We start from the raw sequence: 18,242 nt of genomic DNA on the forward strand, positions 1-18,242 counted from the left end.
TTGATCATGTCACCATGACGACAGGCTAGCTTGACTGGCTCTAACTTTAGCCAACGTTAGCTTCTATGCTAACAAATATTAAATATTAATGAAACTATCAAAACATCATCAAAAATAACAATTATATTATTACACTCCGCTTAACTTGGTGTTTAATATGTTATGCTTTATAACTCGCTCACCGTGATGATAACGTTTAAAATATTTTGTTTATCTGGCACTTTTCTCTTCATTTTTCAGGTGGCTTGGCTCTCTCATTCAACTGACTCACTGGCTAGGCAGTATAGCGTGAGAGCCACTGTTGAGTGATAAGAGTGTGAAGCAACCACTAGAGCGAGCGGCTCCCTCTGCTGGCCCGAAACAAGCACAACATCCCTTGACTATAACTACTGTAAATGATTGCAAAATGCCATAAATTAGGCTACCATATATATTCATTCTCCCACATTTCAGATTGGCAAGCCAGGGAAACCAAACATGAGCAAAAAACAGTACTATTTATACAGAAAGTATTATCCCTTTTTCACAGAAATGGTTTCCCTTTTTCTTTGATGTTACAGACAAACTAGGACCAACAATAGTAGTCTGCCTCTGACTTTATCAGAAACTTTCCCATACTGGTATATAAATTCATCAATATAATCTCAACCAACCTCTTTTGACCTTTGGGTGTTTATTTATTTAATGCATTATACTGCCATTGTGCTATGGTAACGCACAATTAATAAAGATGGTACCATATGATATTTTTTGTTACTATGTATCATAATTGTCCATTACCGTGGTAGAATGTATAATGCAGGTTAAAACCATGGTATTTCCATGATCCACATCTTACCATGTTGAAAAATCTGGCAATGCCATGGTATTATTTAGGCGCATGTCAGTACCATCATAATTCAAAGCTAAAATCATGGTACATTTCCATGATTCAGATATGTACCATGGTATAAATGATGCAATACCATGGTAATATTTAAGTACAATGGCAGTGCCATGGTAGTACCAAGGCTTAAACCATGGTACATTTCCATGATTCAGACTATACGTGCATGGTATAAGTGCAAGTACCATAGTGGTACCATGGTATGAATGAAAGTACCATAGTAGTACCATGGTACATTTTTGTAAGGGTACTGAATATGCCTTTTGCAAGCTGTGTTCTGGCTGGTGGTACCAACATACCTTTCACGTATAGAAATATCCGTCCCATGTATTATAGACCATATTTTGTTAATGCTTTCTATTTTTTGCTTGACAGGTCACAGACGGGGGCACCATTAAGCAGAAGATTTTCACCTACGATGCTATGTTTAATACCAATTACTCACATATGGAGGACTATCGCAAACGAGAAGACCTTGTGTACCAATCTACGGTCCGGTAAGCATCACAACCAATCACTTCTACATTGAATGTTTAAATGTAATCTTCTCCCATTTAGTTTGTTGCCCTGCTACGTTGTACACTATAAGCCTATTTAACCTACAGTATATCCCAAGAAACTCACCATGTTGCTAGGAATTAGTGAGCAGAGGTTTTGCTAGTTCCTTCCCACCATCTGTTGTGGATGATACTGGGACTGGATGTGATGACCCCGATGGAGGGTTAACACCATCATCGTCTTGGCAGGGAGAATGAGGTAGGGGACGATAGGTGGTGAGACTCTACTCCGCCACTCTGCTGCTCAGGATGTAGATTTCATTGTTGAGCTCTGTCTGAACAGCTGGCCAGGTCAATCATTATTCCCACCACAGAGCTGCTTATTTTCCAGGTAGTGTGGTTCTCCTTTATTTTCAAGGTAGGGTGATTCACCTTAGGCACAGCTTGGGGCAGCACTACTGCATGCGGGCTGTGCTCCATACCTCCTTCGCCACCTTCCTTTCCATCAAACACACGTACATACACACCCTACCCGATCCCAGAATATAGAGCCCTTCTGTTTATGCATGAGCAAGGTTTGCAGAGTACAAGAGAGGGATGGAGCGAGAGGAATCATCTGGCTCTGGTTGGGTAGATGACATGTCTGAGGAGTCCTGGGTACTGTCTTCCTTTATCCCGAGCCTTAACAATACGGCTGGCATCTGCTCCCCTCTCCCCCAACTATCTCCCTGCCTCTCCCCTCCCTTTCCCTCTACCCCAACCATCTCCCTCCACCCCAACCATCTCCCTCCCTCTCCCTTACCTTCTCCCACAACCATCTACCTCCCTCTCCCCCACCCATCTCCCTCTCCTCCCATGCATTCTCTCCTCTTGCTTTCATTGCCTCCCTCCATCCCTCTCTCATATTGGCACTCATACTTTGTACAGAGGAGTAATAGAAGCCATTAAGCCAACACACTGCATCATCTAGTACCTCTTATCTCCCCCTCCCTCTTCTCCCCCTTCTCTCACGCATCCCTCTTCTCTCCTCCCTCCCCTCCCCTCTACCCCCCTTCTCTCCCCCCTCCCTCTTCTCTACCCCCTCCCTCTTCTTCCCCCTCCCTCTTCTCTTACCCCCCTCTTCTCTATCCCCCACTCCCTCTTCTCTCCTCCTCCCTCTTCTCTCCCCCTTCTTCTCTCCCCATCCCTCTTCTCTCTCCCCCTTCTCCCCCTTCCCTCTCCCCCGACCCTCCCTCTCCTCACTCCCTCTTCTCTCCGCCCTTCCCTTTTCTCTCTCTACCATTCCCAACCTCTCTCATATGTATCTTTTATTTCTGAGCTACTGAGCATTTTTCCGACTGAGTATGATGTGCTCAGACAATCCAACAGTACCTTCAGGGGAGTAGTCATCATTGGAATGGACTATTTTACACATGTACTCATACAAGGACAAGTGCGCGCACACACACACACACACACACACACACACACACACACACACACACACACACACACACACACACACACACACACACACACACACACACACACACACACACACACACACACACACACACACACACTCATTAGGATTTGACTCGACAGTTGCAGCATGAGGAACAGTTGGACAGTACCTGCTCTGACCTGTCTGTCTGGCAGAGTGCTTAACCGGCGTTAGTCAAGCAGAGAGGTAAAAGGGCTACAGCCATAGTCACCCAAGACCAGTCAATCCTCCCTGATGTATCCCATGCCTTCCTCCATGGCAGAACACAGAGTTCAACAGCAGAGAGGGATGCAGAGCTCTGATATTTCACATAATCTCACATATCCACCTGAGAGAGGTAAATGTTCTCTACAAAGCCCTGGCATGTGACCACAAATGAAAGCTGTAATACTGTGAATTTCCCAGAAAGCCCTAGATTCTCATTGAATGCCCTGTCATTTTTTCTTAATACGTTGTTAAATATCAGGAATATGCTGTGCTTGTAGTGTCAATATTACCGAGGTAGATTTGCAAATAGAAAGGGAGGTGATTTTTTTTCTGTCTTTTTTATTTTTATCAACTGCCCCTGGGCTTAGAAGTAGACAGCTAGCTGTTTGACAAATGACAGTGATACAGGCCATAACTCATCCTTAACTTGACGGCTCTTTGATGAAAAACAAAAAAAGATGGGAGAAGATTAACCCTAATTGCTCCTATAAGTCTCTCTGGGTAAGAGTGTCTGCTAAATGACTAAAATGTTAATGTAAATGTAAGATGAATGGCAATTACTATATATATATATAAAAACAATTAAGCTACATTCAAAATACCAAATTCAAGCATTGTCTCTTCATCGGCACAGCATTTGACAGTTTATGTAACACTGTCATGGTTATAGATTCAAGCTTTGAACAATGAAAAACCAGTCAAAGTGCTCTTCATATACAGTGTATTCGGCAAGTATTCAGACCCCTTGACCTTTTCCACCTTTTGTTACTTTATAGCATTATTCTAAAATGGATTAAATACATTTTTTTACCCTCATCAATCTACCCACAATATCCCATGAAAACCAAGCAAAAACAGGTTCTTAGACTTACAACTTAAAAATATTTTAAGAAAATAAAATCTGAAGTATCACTTTGACATAAGTATTCAGATCCTTTACTCGGTACTTTGTTGAAGTACCTTTGGCAGTGATTATAGCCTCAAGTCTTCTTGGGTATGATGCTACAAGCTTGGCACACCTGTATTTGTGAAGTTTCTCCAATTCTTCTCTGCAGATCCTCTCAACCTCTTGTCAGGTTGGATGGGGAGTTTCGCTACACAGCTATTTCAAAGTCTCTCCAGAGATGTTCAAGTCCGGGCTCTGGCTGGGCCACTCAAGGACATTCAGAGACTTGTCCCAAAGCCACTCTTGCTTTGTCTTGGCTTTGTGTTTAGGGTCATTATCTTGTTGGAAGATGAACCTTCGCCCCAGACTGAGGTCCTGAGCTACCTGGATCAGGTTTTCATCAAGGAACTTTCTGTACTTTGCTCCGTTCATATTTCCCTTGATCCTGACTAGTCTCCCAGCCCCTGCTGCCAATAAACATCCCACAGCATGATGCTGCCACCACTATGCTTCACTACAGGGATGGTGCCTGGTTTCCTCCAGACATGACACTTGGCATTCAGGCTAAAGATTTCAAGTTGGTTTCATCAGACCAGAGAATCTTGTTTCTCATGGTTTGAGAGTCCTTAAGGTACCTTTTGGCAAACTCCAAGTGGGCTGTTATGTGCCTTTTACTGAGGAGTGGCTTCCGTCTGGCCACTCTACCATAAAGGCCTGATTGGTGGATTGCTGCATAGATGGTTGTGCTTCTAGAAGGTGCTCCCATCTCCACAGAGGAACTCTGGAGCTCTGTCAGTGTGACCATTGGGTTCTTGGTCACCTCCCTGACCAATGACCTCCCCTGATTGCTCAGTTTGGCTGGGCAGCCAGCTCTAGGAAGAGTCTTGGTGGTCTTGGTGGTTTTTCCATTTAAGAGTGATGGAGGCCGCTGTGTTCTTGGGGACCTACAATGCTACAGAAATGTTCTGGTAACCTTCCCCAGATCTGTGCCTCTACACAATCCTGTCTCGGAGCTCTACGGACAATTCCTTCGACCTCATGGCTTGGTGTTTGCTCTGACATGCACTGTCAACTATGGGACCTGTTATAGATAGGTGTGTACATTTCAAAATCATAACCAATCAATTGAATTTACTACAGGTGGACTCCAATCAAGTTGTAGACTAATCTAAAAAATTATCAATGGAAACAGGATACACCTGAGCTCAATTTCGAGTATCATAGCAAAGTGCTTGAATACTAATGTAAATAAGCTATTTCTGTATTTTATTTTTAAAACATTTGCAAACATTTCAAAATACTTTTTCGCTTTGTCATTATGGGGTATTGTGTGTGGATTGATGAGGAAAATGTTTTATTTAATCCATTTTAGAACAAGGCTGTAACGTAACAAATTATGGAAAAAGTCAATGGGTCTGAATACTTTGCTAACACACCGTAGCTGTACCCTCAATGTCCTCCTGTGTGAGATTGCTTCAAGCAGAAATATTACCACTTCCATGTCAAAGTCAGATTAGGGTTGCAAAGAAGCAGTATACTACTGTAATAAACTTTCTGAGTTTACCAGTAAATTACCAGAATTTTGGTAATTGTCAAGGAATATATCAAATGTTATCAGATGATATCTGGTGGCTTTTTTGGGTACTTCAGATAATCACAGGTGTCTGTAATTTATCAAATCAAAATGTTTATCAAATCAAATTATTTCTGTCCCTCTATGTTTGCATTATCACAACGGAAATACAGTTGAAGTCGGAAGTTTACATACACCTTTTACATTTAAACTCAGTTTTTCACAATTCCTGACATTTAATCCTAGTAAAAAGTCAATGTCTTAGGTCAGTTAGGATCACCACTTTATTTTAAGAATGTGAATTTGTCAGAATAATAGTAGAGAGAATGATTTATTTCTGCTTTTATGTAAACTTCTGACGCACTGGAATTGTGATACAGTGAATTATACGTGAAATAATGTCTGTAAAATGACTTGAGTCCTGCACAAAGTAGATGTCCTAACCGACTTGCCAAAACTATAGTTTGTTAACAAGAAATTTGTGGAGTGGTTAAAAAACTAGTTTTAAAACCTCTTTGGGAAAGGCGTGCTGCTAGTGGGACACCTCGACAAGATCCGGTGAAATTGCAGAGCACGAAAATCAAACTACAGAAATATTTAACTTTCATAAAATCACAAGTGTAATACATCAAAATAAAGCTTAACTTCTTGTTAATCCAGCCGCTGTGTCAGATTTCAAAAAGGCTTTACGGCGAAAGCACACCATGCGATTATCTGAGTACAGCACCCCGCGTATAAAACCATGGAAAACATATTTCAACCAGGGAGGTGCGACACGAAAGTCAGAAGTAGCGATATAATAAATGCCTTACCTTTCATGATCTTCATCTGTTGGCACTCCAAAAGGTCGCAGTTACATCACAAATTGTCCTTTTGTTCGATAATGTCCTTCTTTATATCCATAAAAACTCAGTTTAGCTGGCGCTCTCCAGTCAATAATCCACCCAGTTTCCCTCCATCAAAATGCATACAAAATGAATCCCAAACATTACTAATACATTTTTCCAAACAAGTCAGACAACGTTTATAATCAAACCTTAGGCATCCTAATACATAAATAAACTATACAATTTAAGACGGATAATCTTTATTGTCTTTACTGGAGAAAAATACCAAAGAACGCATTCTCATTCACGCACTCGGAAACACTACAGCCAAAATGGGAGCCACCTTTTCCAAAAACCAGCCTGAAACTCTTTCTAACGACTGTTGACATCTAGTGGAAGCCCTGCAATCTGGGAGGACTTCGCCTTATAATAAATGTGACAGCCATTGAAAATAGTGGTAAGCATGAAAATGTTTTGGTGTGTTATGGTTGGTTCTCGCGGTTTTGCCTGCCATATCAGTTCTGTTATACTCACAGACATTATTTTAACAGTTTTAGAACTGTTTTCTATCCAAATGTACCAATTATATGCATATCCTAGCTTCTGGGCCTGAGTAACAGGTTGTTTACTTTGGGCATGCTTTTCATCCGGACGTCAAAATAGTGCCCCCGATCCCAAACAAGTTTAGTTGTGTACTTATGCTTAGTTTTATACCCTAAGTATATGTAAACTTCAGACTTCAACTGTATATACTTATTTTCCAACAATAGTTTACAGACAGATTATTTCACTGTATCACAATTCCAGTGGGTCAGAAGTTTACATACACTCAAATCAAATCAAAGAGCATTTATTTATATAGCCCTTCTTACATCAGCTGATATCTCAAAGTGCTGTACAGAAACCCAAGCTAAAACTACAAACAGCAAGCAATGCAGGTGTAGAAGCACGGTGGCTAGGAAAAACTCCCTATAAAGGCCAAAACCTAGGAAGAAACCTAGAGGGGTGGCCAGTCCTCTTCTGGCTGTGCCGGGTGGAGATTATAACAGAACATGGCCAATATGTTCAAATGTTCATAAATGACCAGCATGGTCAAATAATAATAATCACAGTAGTTGTCGAGGTTGCAGCAAGTCAGCACCTCAGGAGTAAATGTCAATGTCAGGCCTTTCATAGCCGATCATTGAGAGTATCTCTACCGCTCCTGCTGTCTCTAGAGAGTTGAAAACAGCAGGTCTGGGACAGGTAGCACGTCCGTTGAACAGGTCAAGGTTCCATAGCCGCAGGTAGAACAGTTGAAACTGGAGCAGCAGCACGGCCAGGTGGACTGGGGACAGCAAAGAGTCATCAGGCCAGGTAGTCCTGAGGCATGGTCCTAGGGCTCAGGTCCTCCGAGGGAGAGAAAGAGAGAATTAGAAAGAGCATACTTAACCTCTTTGATCTCTAGGGGCGCTATTTCATTTTTGGATAAAAAACGTTCCCGTTTTAAGCGCGATATTTTGTCACGAAAAGATGCTCGACTATGCATATTCTTGACAGTTTTTGAAAGAAAACACTCTGAAGTTTCAGAATCTGCAAAGATATTGTCTGTAAGTGCCCCAGAACTCATTCTACAGGCGAAACCAAGATGATGCGTCAACCAGGAAATGAGCAGAATTTCTGAAGCTCTGTTTTCCATTGTCTCCTTATATGGCTGTGATTGCGCAAGGAATGAGCCTACACTTTCTGTCGTTCCCCCAAAGTGTTAGCAGCATTGTGACGTATTTGTAGGCATATCATTGGAAGATTGACCATAAGAGACTACATTTTCCAAGTGTCCGCCTGGTGTCCTGCGTGGAATTCGGTGCGCAATTGCCAGCTGCTTATACTTTTCCATTTGATTGAGGGGAGAAACCATGCTTCCAAGAACGATATATCAATGAAGAGATATGTGAAAAACACCTTGAGGATTGATTCTAAACAACGTTTGCCATGTTTTCAGTCGATATTATGGAGTTAATTTGGAAAAAAGTTCGCGTTTTGAGGACTGAATTTTTGTTTTTTTTTGGTAGCCAAATGTGATGTATAAAACGGAGCTATTTCTAATACACAAAGAATCTTTTTGGAAAAACTGAGCATCTGCTATCTAACTGAGAGTATCCTCATTGAAAACATCAGAAGTTCTTCAAAGGTAAATGATTTTATTTGAAGGCTTTTATGTTTTTGTTGAAATGTTGCGTGCTGGATGCTAACGCTAATGCTAACGCTAAATGCTACGCTAGCTAGCTACTTTTACACAAATGATTGTTTTCCTATGGTTGAGAAGCATATTTTGAAAATCTGAGATGACAGTGTTGTTTACAAAAGGCTAAGCTTGAGAGATGGCATATTTATTTCATTTCATTTGCGATTTTCATGAATAGTTAACATTGCGTTATGGTAATGAGCTTGAGTCTGTATTCCTGATATCGGATCCGGGATGGGGAGATCAGAGAGGTTAAATTCACACAGGACACCGGATAAGACAGGAGCAGTACTCCAGATATAACAAATAGACCCTAGCCCCCCGACACATAAACTACCACAGCATAAATACTGGAGGCTGAGACAGGAGGGATCAGGAGACATTGTGGCCCCATCCGATGATACCCCCAGACAGGGCCAAACAGGAAGGATATAACCCACTTTGCCAAAGCACAGCCCCCACACCACAAGAGGGATATCTTCAACCACCAACTTACCATCCTGAGACAAGGCCGAGTATAGCCCACAAAGATCTCCGCCTCGGCACAACCCAAGGGGGGGCACCAACCCAGACAGGAAGATCACGTCAGTGACTTAACCCACTCAAGTGACGCACCCCTCACAGGGACGGCATGGAAGAGCACCAGTAAGCCAGTGACTCAGCCCCTGTAAGTTGAATGTGCCTTTATACATCTTTGAAAATTCCACAAAATTATGTCATGGCTTTAGAAGCTTCTGTTAGGATAATTGACTTAATTTGAGTCAATTGGAGGTGTGCTTGTGGATGTATTTCAAGGCTTACCTTCAAACTCAGTGCCTCTTTGCTTGACATCATGGGGATATCAAAATAAATCAGCCAAGACCTCAAAAACAACTTGACAAGACCTCCACAAGTCTGGTTCTTCCTTGGGAGCAATTTCCAAATGCCTGAAGGTACCACGTTTATCTGTACAAACAATAGTACTCAAGTGTAAACACCATGGGACCACACAGCCGTTTTACCGCTCAGGAAGGAGACGCGTTCTGTCTCCTAGAGATGAACGTACTTTGGTGCGAAAAGTGCAAATCAATCCCAGAACAACAGCAAAGGACCTTGTGAAGATGATGGAGGAAACAGGTACAAAAATATCTATATCCACAGTAAAACGAGTTCTATATCGACATATCCTGAAAGGCAGCTCAGCAAGGAAGAAGCCACTGCTCCAATACCGCCATAGAAAAGAACACCATCCCAACCGTGAAGTACGGGGGTGGCAGCATCATGTTGTTGGGGTGCTTTGCTGCAGGAGGGACTGGTGCACGTCACAAAATAGATTACATCATGAGGGAGGAAAATTGAGGATATATTGAAGCAACATCTCAAGACATCAGTCAGGAAGTTGACGCATGGTCGCAAATGAGTCTTCCAAAATGGAATCTTGCTTTTGTATTGTTGCTTTTGAGCCCTACAAGGCTGTATGTTTGTTTGTTTGTTTTTCTTTATTGTTTTTGTTACTGGTTCTCATTAAAATAAATTATGATGAACCCAAATCACGCTGTGCCTTGGTCCACTCCTTATAACAATCGTTACAGAAGATCCCACCACAAACGGACCAAGCAGTGTGGCCAGGAGGAGAAGACATTCTGGTCTTGGGAGGAGATAATGGCAGGAGACGAAAGCCTTCCCTGGAAGCAGACGCAGGAGGATCAACAGCGACTCCGAGGTTCACGACCACGACGGAAGCCCGAGAGGCAGCCCCCAAATTTTGGGGTTCGTCGGCAAAGCCGAGGGGCGAATATGAGAGCGAAGAGGAATATTGGGATAGACTGAACGATGAGTATTGTTAGATAGTTGAGGGGAGTGATGAGGTAGAGTGTATGTTTTGGTGTCTGGAGCAAGACAGTCGCCGTGAGGAGCGTGGGACCATGTTTTGCGGAGATACTACATTTTTCTCCAGTGCGCATCCACAGCCCGGTGCGTTCTGTGCCAGCTCCTCACATTTGCCAAGCGAAAGTGAGCATCCAGCCAGGACGGGTTGTGCCGGCTCAGCGCTCCTGGTCTCCAGTACTCCTCCTTGGTCCAGGATATCCTGCGCCGGCTCTGCGCACTGTGTCGCCAGTGTGCCTTCACTGCCCAGTGCATCCTGTGCCAACGCCCCGCACTTGCCGGGCTAAAGTGAGCATCCAGCCAGGACGGGTTGTGCCGGCTCAGCGCTCCTGGTCTCCAGTACTCCTCCTTGGTCCAGGATATCCTGCGCCAGCTCTGCGCACTGTGTCGCCAGTGTGCCTTCACTGCCCAGTGCATCCTGTGCCAACGCCCCGCACTTGCCGGGCTAAAGTGAGCATCCAGCCAGGACGCGTTGTGCCAGCTCTACGCCTCAGACCTCCAGTGCACCTTCACAGCCCAGTATATCCTGCGCCGGCCATATGTATTGTGTCTCCAGTGCGTCTCCACAGTCCAGTACATCCTGTGCCTCCTTCCCGCACACGCCCTGAGGTGCGTGTCATCAGCCCGGTGCCACCTGTACCGGTCCCATGCATCAGGCCTCCAGTGCGCCTCCACAGTCCAGAGCTTTCGGCGACAGTTCCTAGTCCAGAGCATCCGGCAAAAGTTCCCAGTCCAGAGCTTCCCGCTACAGTTCCCAGTCCAGAGCTTCCGGCGACAGTTCTCAGTCCAGAGCTTCCGCCGACAATTCCCAGTCCAGAGCTTCCGGCGACCGTTCCCAGTCCAGAGCTTCGTGCGACAGTTCACGGTCCAGAGCTTCCGGCGATGGTCCACAGTCCGGAACCTCCTGAGACGATCCACAGTCAGGAACCTCCAGAGACGGTCCACAGTCTGGAGCCTCCTGAGACGGTCCACAGTCTGGAGCCTGCTGAGACGGTCCACAGTCCGGAACCTCCTGAGATGGTCCACAGTCCGGAACCTTCTGCGACGCTCCACGGTCTGGAACCTCCAGCTCCATGGCCGGAGCCTTCTCCTGCGCCGATGCCCATTCTAAGTATGGCGTCCAGTCCAGCTCCAAGGTCAGAGTCTTCTTCTGCGTTGCTGCACAGTGTCCAGCCCGGGTCCATGGATGGATCCGCGGGATGAGAGGGTTCATCGTCCCGCACCAGAGCCGCAACCGACACTAGACACCCCCCCCTAACACTCACTTTTGGTTTCAGGTTTTGCGGCCGGAGTCCGCACCTATGGGGGGGGGGGGGGGGGGGTTACTGTCAGGTCCTGACCATAGAAAGCCTTTATTTTCTATGGTGGAGTAGGTCAGGGCGTGACTGGGGGGTGTTCTAGTTTATTATTTATATGTGTAGTCTAGTTTTTGTATTTCTATGTTGGCCTGGTATGGTTCCCAATCAGAGGCAGCTGTCTATCGTTGGAACAATACAATAAATGGGTTAAAAAAAATGGTAAATACCAGCATACCGTGCATAAGCACTACAAGAAACAATTACAAGGACATGGGGGGAAACAGACAAGACAAGTGGATTGGTGACATCGACCGCCGAACGCCACCCAAACAAGGAGAGGGACCAACTTCGACGGAAGTCGTGACGTAATTAGATGCTTTTTTCATTAATTAGGCTATTTTCTCTTAAACCATATGGTCTATCTATTAGTAACTAATGGACAATATGGACACAGACATACAAAATGTATACTATATATGAATACATATATTTTTTTAAGTTATTCAAGTAAAAATTACCAATGTTACCTCAATTGCGATAGATTACGTGTTAATTACAACATTACAGAACATTCTGGCAATTTTGGTAAATTACCAGTAGCTTTGCAACCCTCCATGTGACTTTCCCATACTACTGAGGGAAAATAAGTTGTTGAAGGTGTTTAAAAATGTATTCCATCAGTGTGAATATTTAATAGGAGTCACAATGTTAGACATACAACCTTTTCCCCATTCCTAAATTTGAAGGGCTGCTGTCCTGCTGTCATTCTTCAACAGGTTTCACAGAAAGACTCTCACTCAGGAAAATAAATCAGTGTTGTGAGGCTTCTCTGTGACCCTTTGCCACTGTTTCACCTATCTTTCCATGCCTTGCACCATCTTGTCTAAGAGCTGTCTTCTCAGAATCTTCCTCTGTTCTTGTGTGGGTTAGGCTCCAGACAACCATCCAGGCCTATGGATAACAACAATATACAGCATTGTGTGTAAACACAGGCTTGGGACAGACCAGCATACACATAGTGGCCTACAAAGCCATCCCCCTCTCACAGCACAGAGAATCACAGTGTTCACATCAATGGCATTGTGTTTAAAATAGGACTTTCCTCTCCAGAGGAAACACTGGAGACACAGTGTGCCTCTGCCTTACTGCCTTACACACCTTTCTAGTCTCTTCATATCTTTGTCCTCTAGGCTAACAGTCTCTGTTTCTCATATACTTACATCATACAATCCTCCCCCTAACCAGCCTTAATGCAGGGATACAAGGCTCCTGCACTTAAGGGTAAGAAGAGCACAGCGAAGCAGAAGCCCAGTTCCTGACACCACGTTAGCTGATTTGCTGCAGAGATTGTCTGGCTGAGCTAACAGGGACCACTCTGTGCAGTGTTCTGTCAGGATTACTCTCTCTCTCACCTCCCTGCCCCTGTAACACAGCACAGCTTCCAGGCATGGACAGCACAGGAAGGGCTGCAAGAAGAAAACACAGAGTTAAACAGAATAGTCATTACTCCCCAGGGAGGATTGATCTCTCTCTGTCACTCTCCCTCTCTCTCTTTTCCTCTCCCTTTCTTTTCTGTTTTGCCGCTCTTCTGAGTGGCCTCATTGCCATTGATCCTATCCTGTGTGTGTGTGTGTGTGTGTGTGTGTGAGTGTGTGTGTGTGTGTGTGTGTGGGTGTACATGGGTGTTTCTATATTGTGAACAGTAATGTTGTTTTGACTGCACTGTGAGAGAGAGTCATTTTTTATGTGCTGAGTCACTTAATGATACTATTTCTAATGACAACAATGTGTGACTAATGACACTACTTTGATTCCCTGAACTTCTAAGTTTCAAGGTAAACTACTTCTTATAGTTTCAGGGACAAAAGACACACACACACACACACACACACACACACACACACACACACACACACACACACACACACACAGAGAGATTGTATTGCAGCCCCTCACCTTGGTGTGGTTTAGTGTTAATCAGCTTTTTATTAGTTGCTGATTAATGAGCCATGACAGGGTGGAGGAATTCGGGAAATACTTAAAAAAAAACACTGTACCCATAATGCAGTACCAGTGGTGTTTGAGAGAGACAGACAGACAAACCAAGAGACTGACAGACAAAAAGAAAGACAAAAAGAGAGACAAAAGGAACAGAGAGACAGACAAACAGACAGACGGAAAAGAGAGACAGACGGGACAGACAGACAGACAGACAGACAGACAGACAGACGAGAGAGAGACAGATGGAAAATAGAGAGAGACAGAGAGAGAGATAAAGAACGAGACAGAGAAAGACAAAGAGAAGAAGAGATGTGCTGGACTGGAGTCACATGGCAGTTGGTTGGCAGAGCTAGTGGAGCCAAGACTCTAAGAGGGATGCAAGGATAATGCCAACATAGGTACCACTGGTGCCAGGGCTCTCATCAAATCGTCATAATCACAGTTTGTCAAAGTGCCCTCGAAACTAGAATTAGTGGGTGAAACTGCATGCTACTCCAAAAGGAAAAAGCATTTTTTTGTGGTCAACATTGTTATTATATCAGGATTAATTTGTGAAACAAATTCCAGTGGAAGGGACATCTGGTCAGGATCCAGAGCACTTTGTGACACCGGCTGATGTAAAAAGGGCTTTATAAATACATTTGATTGATTGATGTGATCTGACATGCTGGAAAAAATGAGTGGCTGAATGAGAGCAATGTGTGTGAGATGCACAGTGGACTCCCATTTTGCCCCCATTCAATATAAATGAGCTTGCTGTCAGTCAATCATTGTGTGACTATCATGTTGGTGAAGTGTTTTGAAGCTGGAGGCCATTGTTGAATTCAGCATTAAAACAGCCATGTCATGTAAGAGATTAGGTATAGGATTAGAAATGCATAGTTTATGGTAGAATGTGACTGCCACTGAGTCTCTATCAGTCAGCATCAGCAACCGTCGACCCATGGGGCCTCTCCATAGTAATTGTGGACGTGTGCTCTATACAGGCTGGGGGTGGGAAGGGTGCACAACAGGGTTGACTGTTCTCCAACAGAATTATCTCATTTTACCCCCCACCCCACACACACACACACACACACACACACACACACACACACACACACACACACACACACACACACACACACACACACACACACACACACACACACACACACACACACCACTGCTGAACTCATCAGAGCTGCGGTGCTCCGAGTGCCCTGCCGCTGTTCCAACAGAGGTCTCCCTCTGAAACAGCCGGGCGGCAAGGACAATTGTTCCCGTTTTGTGGAAATAAATCACAGGGCCTAAATGCGACTGGTGGTGTCTCACTTTGATTATCGCTGTTGACACATTAGGCGGAAACAGAATACAGATTGAGCTCGCAGGCCTTTCAAAAATGGCCGTTTCCTGGTAATCTGCTGGCTGCCTGAATAATTTGCTGTCCTTCATTTCTCCAAACTAACCTGGAGGCGTTGCTCCTGAAAAAAAAAATTACGTTTTGGTCAAATTATTGCTTCCTGAATTTCAACAAGAGAACAAAAATGTTGTATTCTGACATGTGCATGTCTGTTGTTCACCTCCTTTCGACATCATTCACTAGGGACAAAAGCAGGAACACTATGAAGGACAGTCATGCAATTTGCAAGTGGAATGAATTAACTGAATTCCACTTCAATATTGATTTCCACTTCAAAATGTCCAAACTATTTCCTGTCTGAGAAAATAATGTATTATGAAAAAAAAATCAATGTACACTACCGGTCAAAATATATATTATTTATTTATTTTTACAATTTTCTATATTGTAGAATAATAGTGAAGACTTCAACACTTTGAAATAACACATATGCAATCAAGTAGTAACCAAAAAAGTGTTAAACAAATCAAAATAATATTTTAAATTTGAGATTCTTCAAAGTAGCCACCCTTTGCCTTGATGACAGCTTTGCACACTCTTGGCATTCTCTCAATCAGCTTCACCTGGAATGCTTTTCCAACTGTCTTGAAGGAGTTCCCACATATGCTGATTACATGTTGGTTGATTTTCCTTCATTCTACGGTCCCACTCATCCCAAACTGTCTCAATTTGGTTGAGGTCTTGGGATTGTGGAGGCCAGGTCATCTGATGCAGCCTGGAGGTGTGTTGGGTCATTGTCCTGTTGCAAAACAAATGATAGTCCCACTAAGCCCTAACCAGATGGGATGGCTTATCACTGCAGAATGCTGTGGTAGCCATTATGGTTAAGTGTACCTTGAATTCTAAATAAATCATAGACAGTGTCACCAGCAAAGCACCCCCACACCATAACACCTCCCCCTCCATGGTTTACGGTGGGAAATACACATGCGGAGATCATCCGTTCACCCACACCGCGTCTCACAAAGACAGGGGTTGGAATCAAAAATCTCAGACCAAAGGACAAATTTCCACCTGTCTAATGTCCTTTGCTTGTTTTTCTTGGCCCAAGCAAGTACCTTCTTCTTATTGGTGTCCTTTAGTAGTGGTTTGTTTGCAGCAATTCGACCATGAATTCCTGATTCATGCAGTCTCCTCTGAATAGTTGATGTTGAGATGTGTCTGTTACTTGCGCTATGTGAAGCATTTATTTTGGCTGTAATTTCTGAGGCTGGTAACTATAATTAACTTATTCTCTGCAGCAGAGGTAACTCTGGGTCTTCCATTTCTGTGGCGGTCCTCATGAGAGCCAGTTTCATCGTAGCGCTTGATTATTTTTGCGACTGCACTTGGCTGTTTTAATGCTTTGAATGAGTAGGTGTTCTAAAACTTTTGACCGGTAGTGTAAATGTTTTTATTATTGTGTGTGTTTTTACATAAGTTTTTTTCTGTCATGTCTCTGCAGGCTCCCGGAGGTTCGGATCTCGGACAATGGGCCTTATGAGTGCCACGTGGGCATCTACGACCGAGCAACGAGAGAAAAGGTGGTCTTGGCATCGGGAAATGTCTTTCTCACCGTTATGTGTAAGTAATTTATACTCTGTAGTCAGCCTGTGACTGTGAATATGCAAAAATGTTTAGCTCTGTTCTACTCTGACGTTCTGCAACAGTAATCAACATGGAAATACATTAAAGCAGCAAAGAATGACAAGAAATCCACTTCAGCACTTCTTGTGAGTGAAGGTAGCAGACAGACAGCCATGAGAGTAGTTGGACAGGCTGGAGGAAATGTCAAATAGGTTCAAGTTGACATGCACTACTGACACACACTACGGACAGTTGTACTACAGAACTGAATGCAGTTCTAAAGATGTAGAACTGTCAAGTTTTGACAAAGAAGAAGAATCATCAGGTTTAAGCTAATAATCATAATCATCATCATTACCCTTAGCTCCCCTTCTCTGACTGGTAGTGAACATTTCTCATAGGGTGTGCTCAGCAAGTTTGATGGATGACACTCTGTCTCAGTGTGATAATGAGTGTATGTGTCAGCAGAGGCACTGTTTTTTTTTTAGATTGTACTATATCAAACTGTAACACAATTTCACCTACCCTTACTGAACCCCAAGTTCCCTAATAACAGGATACATGACTGCCAAAAAAGAAAGACAAAATAACCTGAACCTTTCCCCTCTCTAATGCTGCCTCTGAGAACACTATGGAGACCAGGATTTGAACCTGTCCTCCCATCCTCTCTCTGTATAATTACAAACCCATTTCACTGCTATTTTGGAGAATGACGTGTTTCTTCTTCTTCCCATGTTTCTGCCAGTGACCTGAGGAGCTGCTTTTCTCACTCACTCTTTGGCATAATTGTTGGTGTAACTGTCTCTAATGACAGCTGGCTCACTGGCATTTAAAGTCCGGCAGCAAGTCTTCTTATGTACAGCCTATCGCTAATTATCAACAGTAATATTTCTCAGACAGAAGACAAAGAAAAACACAAGGACATGGTTAGACCATTAGCATATTTTGTTCATTTGCCATATTGCCAATGGCTGTTGACATTAAGCTGCAGGTTTACCCAAAGACTACTTCTGGTTCTCATAGCTCCTTTGCTGACCTTCACTTTCCCAGAATGACATAAAACCATTCAATAAACCTGAGATACCGAACCGGATTAACTCTTCACAGACGTAGATGAACAGATCTTTATCAATGGGAGAGGATTCAGCCCAAGTTAACCACTTAATCGTTTAGGAGTGGTGGTGGTGGTGGAGATATATGAATGATACAGCCAGGGGAAAGTGTGAGGACTATCAGCTGGGTATTAAATCTCCACTGGTGGAGGAGAAGAAGAATGGCCTCTGGCATTGTGGCTAATTGCCGTCTAAACTGAAACAGAATTATTCATAACCTATTAGTGTGCCAAGTTCACTTGGAAGTGAGAAAAAAAGGAGAAGGGAGAAAGAAAGAAAATGAGAGGAAAAAGTTAATTAATAGGAGGCAGTACATGGAGAGTATTTCAATTTCTTAAAGGGCTTCATAAATAAGAATTATCATTTTAATGAATTCCCTGCCAAGAAATGAAATCACTCAGTTTCAGAAGGCCA

At 43.5% G+C, this 18,242-nt stretch overlaps 1 protein-coding gene across 3 annotated transcripts in view; it reads left to right on the forward strand.

Moving 5' to 3' along the window:
* Positions 1-18,242, forward strand: part of LOC139371163 (immunoglobulin superfamily member 21-like) — a 283,840-nt gene that overhangs the window by 165,923 nt on the left and 99,675 nt on the right. For all 3 annotated transcript variants that reach the window (XM_071111291.1, XM_071111292.1, XM_071111293.1), the window contains 2 exons: positions 1,262-1,383; positions 16,595-16,713. In XM_071111291.1, coding sequence (XP_070967392.1) covers positions 1,262-1,383; positions 16,595-16,713 — 241 coding nt within the window. The remainder of the gene's footprint in view (positions 1-1,261; positions 1,384-16,594; positions 16,714-18,242) is intronic.

Source organism: Oncorhynchus clarkii, chromosome 17 (genome assembly GCF_045791955.1).
Source record: "Oncorhynchus clarkii lewisi isolate Uvic-CL-2024 chromosome 17, UVic_Ocla_1.0, whole genome shotgun sequence".
NCBI lineage: Eukaryota > Metazoa > Chordata > Actinopteri > Salmoniformes > Salmonidae > Oncorhynchus > Oncorhynchus clarkii.